The sequence below is a fragment of the Halyomorpha halys genome, unplaced genomic scaffold, assembly GCF_000696795.3.
Source record: "Halyomorpha halys isolate HHAL.00 unplaced genomic scaffold, Hhal_1.1 Scaffold60.1, whole genome shotgun sequence".
Lineage (NCBI taxonomy): Eukaryota > Metazoa > Arthropoda > Insecta > Hemiptera > Pentatomidae > Halyomorpha > Halyomorpha halys.
Window position 1 is genome coordinate 895,014 of NW_027112396.1, and position 8,437 is coordinate 903,450.

Sequence of the window (8,437 nt, forward strand, 5' to 3'; positions counted from 1 at the left end):
ATACAACGTATTTCTTTTAGACAAAGAAAACTGGTTAGCTTGCTTTATAATTTAAAATAACAAATAACAATATTAAAATTATATATAAAATAAAACATATTAATAACCCTTTATACATCAAAATATATTATTTACTCAAAAAGAGCATATTACAATATATATATATAAATTGTATATAAATGTTATTGTTGATTTTTTTACAATTATAAATATATAGCTTTACCAAAATTTATATTTTTTCTGGTACTGTTGTTTTTATCACTTTAATTCATTTATAACTGATTCCATTTAAAATGAACTCTATGTGAAATATTTTAATTTATTGTATACTCAAAAAGATTAATAATAAAAATTTTAATTTTGGAGATAAAGGAAATGAAATTGTGAAATAGAAAAACAGTCACATGTAACCATAAGTAACAAGACATACATTGAAGTTATATTAACTGAAAGAAAATGAAGATATTAAAAAATATATAATATTAATAGTAATAATGATGAAAATATAGTTGACTGTGGACAATATATTTGAGGGTAAGATGGTTGGAGGTGTGGTCAGAGAAAATAACTTTTCTTTACTAAAATTTCATTTCTAGGATCTTTCTAGGTTAAAATGTATAACAAAAGAATAGCTCATGATTCTTTCTATATTACAGGTTATAGGGAAAGGTTGAGCCGATGGGAGAAGCCCCACCGGCCCGATTCTAACACAGACCACCTTATGAGACCAAACAACACAAGATGTACGAGAGTCACTTCCAGCGACACAGCTCTAGTTCACCGCCAACAGAATCTTGTGATTACATTTGTGCAGCAACTCTTTCAACAACTCTCTAAAAGACTAGGATTCCCTCAAAGACTGGTCTGCGCTCAAAGCAGCTGTTGGCTGAGACTTTTAAATTGCTCACAACAAAATAGTTTAATAACAGAGCCACTAACAAATCACAGAAAATATCTCACAAAGCTAAGGCAAAAAAAAATTACTCACTCTCTGAGACATTTTTTCTAAGAGGGTGAGAAATAGCAGTTGTTTATAGGCTTCAACTTATAAGCAATTAACTTCAGTCATAATATGCATTTAATAAGCAAAATTTATTAACAATCCTAGAGAATCAAGTTTAAATACTTTTTATTTGTTTTTTATTTTTACATAAATTATAAAACTAATCGAAATATTTTTCTTTTCACTAGTAATGGCTGTGGCTATGGTTCAAACAACAAATTTAATGGTTTTGTTGTATAGTCAGATTAGCTTTAATTTTGTTTTTCTTTTGTGGGAGCTCCTTGACTGAAATACTTGTTTTTTTTTCAAAAATAAATGAAAGAAGTATTAAAAGCAATGCCAAATAATATAAAAACTTTTTATTTTTAAACCCTCTTTAACACAAACAAAGAAGACTAGAACTTTGTATATTACAGGCATAGCAAAATTCATTTAATTGTAATAAAATTTTGTATGTTTACTTACTATTTATTATGTTTTAGAGGCTTAGAATATTAAAAAAAAAATTTATCAAATTTTTTAAGTTTAAAAAAAAAAAAATGTACGTAGTGGATCTTGTATACTAAAAACAACTTATAATCTAAGTATACATAGTAGGTGTTGATATGAAGTATATACTGTCTTATCAGTTAGAAAAGTGTTTTGATACTCAAGTTGTAAGGAAATAAAAAAAAAAAAAAAAATAAGATGTGTGTTTAGAAAATTAGAAGCGTGAAAGTATTTGGATAAATATAATTGGACCATATCTTCTTAAATATCTAATAACTTTGGGGAGGATAGAATAGTCGTTTTGTTTTGTTTTAATCAAATTTTGTAATAGTAACTGACAACGCTAAATGCCAGATAAATCTTAATTTTTGGTAAAGAACTGAATTAAACAAAAATAAAAAACAAAGGAAACAGTAGGTTGTTTGTATTGTGAAATTTCATCAAGAGAAGTATTTTAAATAGTTTATCAATAAGTAAATTTTTTCCATAGTCCACTCACATTATATCCACTTTTAACGTTATCGCTAAATTGATATAAGTAAACTGATCCTAAAAGAAGACTATTTTAATCACAAATGTTCGTAATACTTTCTTACTTCGGTCATGACTACATCTCAAAAATAATTAGAATTATTTAAATATTTAATTCTTTTTAAATGAAGTAATGACTGTCATTGATCAGACCTTTTAATTTTGAACTTTAATCGTATTAAAAATAGATAATACTAACAAATCAAATATACAAAATGTGAGATCAAATAGATGAAAATTATAAAAAATATATCCGTTACTAAAGACACCTTCAATAAACTTCTAATTGTGTTGAAAAAAATGTATTTGAAGACTGTATTTAAAATTTCTTTTAAAATTATAATTTATTTTCAAATTGGACTGGTGTAAGTTAGAAACTACTATGACCCTTTTTTATAAAATAGAAGAATGAAATTCAAGTTTTATTCTTTGGAAATTTTGTAAATAGAAACGTTTCTGTATCGAATAGAAAATTTAATTAAATTTTAAGGGTTAACTTTACAAGACTGCTTCAGTTAGGGAAAAAAATAGTTGCTTAAGCAAAAGAATTTGTAAAAATATAACAAAAGCACATTAGTTCTAAATTATTTACTCGTCAAATTATTAAAAAAAAAAAATTCAAAGTATTAAGCAAATTATTTCACTAAGAAGAAATTTCTCTCAGTATTTAGATAGGCGTCTTTGAGCATTTCGAATAAATTTAGTCTTTTCAGCCTGAGACTTTAGGATCAATTTAGAATTAGAAAAAAACAAAACATCAAATATCGGTAGTTACAAGACATGCTTGATTCATTTTTGTTTATTAAATTTAACCTATTATTTTATTGTAACTTATTGAGAAAAAAAATATATTAAAGATACTTAAACAATAAGTTGGAATCTTGTAAGTATAAAAAGTTTTATTACCATACATATAACGCTGCTTCGCTTGAATTGTGGCATATCTTACATAAAGCTAATTTTATAGGAAAAGAATATAATATATATGTATATATAGTTGACCGTAATTATTTAAATATAACAAGATGGTCAGGGTTGTGGTAAAAAAAAAAAAAAATAGTTTAAAATTATTTTAATGTCCGACGTTTTCCCCCACTTTGCAGGGCTTCTTCAGGGCTAAAAAGATACAAAAAAAAGAAAACTAAGAATATTACATTATTGTATCTTGTTGTTGTAATATTCTGTTTTCTTTTTTGTATCTTTTTAGCCCTGATGAAGCCCTGCAAAGTGGGTCGAAACGTCAGACATTTAAAATAGTTTTAAACTATTTGCTCTTTTTTTGACCGCAACCCTGACCATCTTCTTATATTTGAAAAGAATATAAACATTTTAAATACACAATTTATTAAATTATTGATAACAAACTTTATTCCTTATTTTCCTAGTTTTTTGTTTCTGTCTGTTAGAACTAAATATATTAAATAAATGTACCGCGCCAGCTCCAATTTTTTCAAGATGAGCCGATTTTAAGAAAAAAACATCTTCGAATTAACCAAGTTTTATTTTCATTGTAAATTATTATTTTCTATGAATCTTAGCACAAAACTATCAATCTCACCTACTTTGTGCATAGCACTTCAACTCGAAAATCATTAAGTTCAGAACTAGTTCAAGTAAAAATATGTTACTGTTTATGAAAAAAACTGCTTGTAACTTTTTGTAAATCAAATTGAATCACTATTGAAGAAAACAACCTCTTGAAAATTATGAAACAACTAATCATATGCCATTGTTCAAGAAAGATTGAGTACAGTTTAATACTGACACATCTGTTCTTTGGTGAAAAGTGCTGCTCTCTATGGTGAAACTACAATTTTCTTTTAATTGTGACACTATTAAAGCAAAGTAGCGATATATATTCTGCTTATATAAAAAAAATCCTATAGCTGTAAATTATTAATTTTATTAACAATTTTGAATATTTACATTTCACTTATTCATTTGCAATTTCGACTATTTATTATTGCCCCAAATGTTTATCATTATGCTGATTTCCTATTCAAGTATACAATGATTTGTTCGATCACATTAAATACTTTTTTCGTTCGAATGTTTTTAAAATTGTATTCATTTTATAGATCCTCTACCAAAGCTACTTGATAGTAAATTAATGTTAGAATGAAAAAAAAAAAGAATAGAAATTTAAGCCTTTCTTATAAAGGTTCGATATTATAAAATTAAATATTTTCAATTATGCATGTGATATACATATAATTACTGTCCTTTCCAGTAATGTGTGAATAATACTTTCAAAGGCCAATGTTTTTATATTTGATTATTAGTTAATAAACATAAACAAATATATATATATATATATAAATATAAAAACTAAATGTTATGCTATATATGTTGTAATGTAAGGTGTTATTAAGAATTTATTTGTCAAGTTTAAATACTATCATAATCGAGATTGTTTTTTGTAAATAGTTATATAAAAGGGAAATTTATTTGAAATAGTTTATTTAATTGTTGTAAAGCAGCAAACTAGCTGTTTTTGTTTATATTGATATATTATTACATATATATAAATACATGTTCTACATACATACCATTGTTTAATAAAAGTTAAAATATGTTTAGAAATTTATGTTTTTTTTTTGTTGTTTTTAGTATTTTTATTATAAGGAGAATAACAAGATATAGTTTTATGAAAGAATTTTGGTTGAGATTACTCAAATGGTTGAGATTTTCTGGCAACTGAGTGACCTAAAAAAGAGAAAAGAAGCATCGCAATGTTCCTCTCTTTTCATCACTTTTTGTTGCCTGATGAAGGAATTGAATTGATCAATTCCATAAAGCCATAAAAAAAATTCTTTTACAAAGAAAATATCTTTTTATTCTCCCTACCCCATGTTCCTGTAACAAAACACAGTAACAAAAAAAAATTATGTTTTACTCCTTTAATAAGAAATAAAGTTTTATAGGAAACACTAATGTCTTCTGATTTATATTAACCTGAAAGATTCACGGTCATAAATAAAAAAACAAAAACATACATGCTTATCCCATAGTTTTAAATATTTACTAACAGAGCATCTAGTTAGTAATCTTAAGATTGTACGGACTATAGTATAGGAGAAGGAGAAACCGCTAACTCTTCACAAATTATTGGATGTCCCAACAGTCCCGGACTTCATCGGGAGGAGGCATATTAAATTCCTGGACTCGTTGAAATATCAGCCCAACCCTCTATTCCAGACGTTGCAACCAACGCCCCCACCATTGGGGTTGCTAACAGGCAGCATTATAGCCACTTAAACAATCTGTAAATATTGTAAATAGTCAAAGATTTAGACCTAGTTTTTAAGATCATTAACTCCTACTAGCGGTATGCCTCAATGCCATTAAATATCACTCAGATTAACTCAAAATTGATCCAAAAAAATCAATACTCATTCACTACATTCATGTTTTAAAATGTAACAACGTTTCAGATAAAAACAAAACTCCACTACACAGACACTGTTAAACACAAAACTTTATTTCAAATAGGAGCTTTTAAAAAAAAAAAGTTAGTTATGCTCTGAACTAGACATCACTGTTCCAGTTCTACAGTGTAACATCTAAAAAAATGGTTATTTTGATATAAGTACATAATCTTAGCTATGTAAGATCTATACAGTAAAACATAGAATCATAATAAGACATGCATCATAAAATCTTAGTAAAAAATATTTTGAGAAGTTAAAGTTTTGAACTTCATAGATCTTATTGCTTAAATTACATACATATTTCAAAATAATCATTTTTTAAATGGTACACTGTTGAACTGCAACAGAGATATAGTTTATAATTTTTAGTATTATTTCTATTCAAATATTTCAATAAAAAATACTGCATCAGATTTCTCAGTAACAGAACACTGCATCAGATTTCTCAGTAACAGAACACTGCACACAGACTTACACATACCTAATGTGGAAGACCATGTTAAAACATTTCATGACAAAATTTACTACGATTCCAACAGACTGGTACAAGATAAGGCTACAATGAATATTCCCAACAAGTACTAGATGTACTAGTCTCTATCATGTCACTCATAATATTGTTATAATTATGTATCTCATTTCCTGGTGGTATACAATCTGAAGATAGTTCTAAATACATAAATAAATATTTTTAAAAAAACCAAAAAAAAAACCATTTAGTTAATCAGAAAAAAAGATTTTTTTAATTTTTATTTTTCTGTTATCTGGACTCATAAATTAAAAATTAAAGCCTAAATTTATAAAAAATCAATTTGAGATACAAATATGGAGTTTTGAATTCTTTCCCTAACAATTTATTTCTCCTTTGAGTCCAATTAATTTTCCTCATATCTGCAGAATTAAAATTACAATTTACATTCATTGATAGTTTTTTGATTAATTCCATCCTGTTAAATTTTACTATACATTTTTAAAAATATTAGAGAGCTGTACTTTATTTTACAATCAGTGAAATATATTGGTTGTTACTTGGCAGAGGGAACAAAGAAACCTATAATATCCTCTTTATTGATGAAAAGTTGTTTTTATGTATGAATGGTTTTAGTTATGTTTTATTTTATGTATCAACGTTCAATATTGTTCATTGGTTTTTTGTACCAAAAAGCAACATAGCCAATTTCGTTAAGTCAAATATGGAGTGGAAAACATCGGTGAAAGAGGGCGGCGCCATTTTGAAATCGGTAGAATCACTACTATGTTGAACAGATTCAAATATTTTCAACTTTAGTTAATTTCTTATCATAATTGTATTTGCAGTAAATTTAAGTAAAAATAGATGAGGAAAATGAATATTAAGGAAAAATCTACATAAAGAAAATCATGGACAAAAATTCAAAACCGTTGTACTACAATCGATGTTTACATCGATATTTGAAATACTTGTTGGCCAGGATGGCGGGATAGATCTCCTGGAAGCAGATATTACTAACCATCCTTTGATTATGGCCAGTGGTAGATATCTAGAAAGAAGACATCAGAATCAACAGCCATCAAAGATCATATAATTGGTTAGTTTGCTCTACCTAAGATTTAATTATATTAGTAAAAGTAGCCATTAATTTATTTAAGTATCTTTGTGATGTGATTGTCTAGAAAACCCTCCCTGAGATAAGAGTCAATAAATTCTCATATCTATTTAATATTTAACAAATTCATTATACCTTTTAGTCATTCAAGGTATATTTTAGATCTGAAAATAATAAAAGCAGTTAAAATTTCTCATAGTTGTTTTAATAAATCAGGAATATTACAATACAGTATTATCACCATAACTAAGCTATTAATAATAATAATAATAATAAAGGCCTAACAAACCCAAAGGTTCGATGCCGATACCACAAAACGCTCTCTACATACATCCTTCCAGTGATGCCCTTCCTAACCCAATTTTACTAAATCAGTTTTAACACAATCCTTCCATCTATGTTTCGTTCTATCCCCTGTACGTTTACCCGTAAATTCAGTGTTTATTAACATTTTAGGGATCCGCTCGTTACCAGGCCCTACAACCTTACACGCCCATCTTATACTTCATAACTAAGCTATTACAACTAACTGTTGCAAATGTTGTTTTATTTATTTATTTTTTCTTGGGTCAAGTTTAATCTCTATTTTCCACACTCAACATTCCATATTACTCTTTTCCAGTGATCCAACTTTATTTATTTTGAAAGTTTTATTTAAATTTTTAGAAACTAATCAAATGTTAAAATTTTGTATTTAAAAGCAAGATGGTCCATGAGCGGTCAAAAGAATTTATAATCGCAAAATTTTGATTTATTTTTAGTTATTTATTTATCATGTATATTTGTCCATACTAAGTGGAGAAGGGTGTGAGTTAAAGTAAAAAATATATATATAAAATCGCAATAGGAAAAAAAAAGAGAAAAAAACAAAAAAACAATTAAGAATAAATTGCTCCTTAGGCGTCACATTATTTTTTTCCATTGGAAATAACGAAAACCCTGAAACGATGACTTCAATATACCCCTATATAAACGATTATCAAATTATGACCACTGGCGAATACCTTTACATGTAGATAACAGAAAACCTAGGGGTGATATCTACCCACCTGTGGAATTATTGTAATATTCAGTAAAAAAATTAAAAAGAAAAGTAAATTAACAAGTAGAAAGCAGTGTATATGTATAAGAAAGAATAGCAGAACTATATGTACAAAAGTTTAATAATAAGATGAAATATATGTATACAGAATGAAAAAACAAAAAAAGAATTCTTAGAAATTAATAAAACAAACAAAACTTACAGGTTTACTTAACCTTAACTTAAATGCTTAACCTTATTAACTAAATTTACATTAATATACCAAAGAGGAATATAAAATAAAATAAAGTTTATAATGAGGTGTAGATAGTTGACCGTAGATTAATGATTGGAGAAGTTTGTCGGGGGGGGGGGG

The 8,437-nt window shown here is 26.8% G+C and overlaps 1 protein-coding gene across 1 annotated transcript in view; it reads left to right on the forward strand.

Moving 5' to 3' along the window:
* Nucleotides 1-4,953, forward strand: part of nemy (no extended memory) — a 255,502-nt gene extending 250,549 nt beyond the window's left edge. Inside the window, exon 6 of the mRNA XM_067050277.1 lies at nt 657-4,953. Coding sequence (XP_066906378.1) covers nt 657-663 — 7 coding nt within the window. The 3' untranslated portion in view covers nt 664-4,953. The remainder of the gene's footprint in view (nt 1-656) is intronic.
* The last annotated feature ends 3,484 nt before the right edge of the window (nt 4,954-8,437 follow it).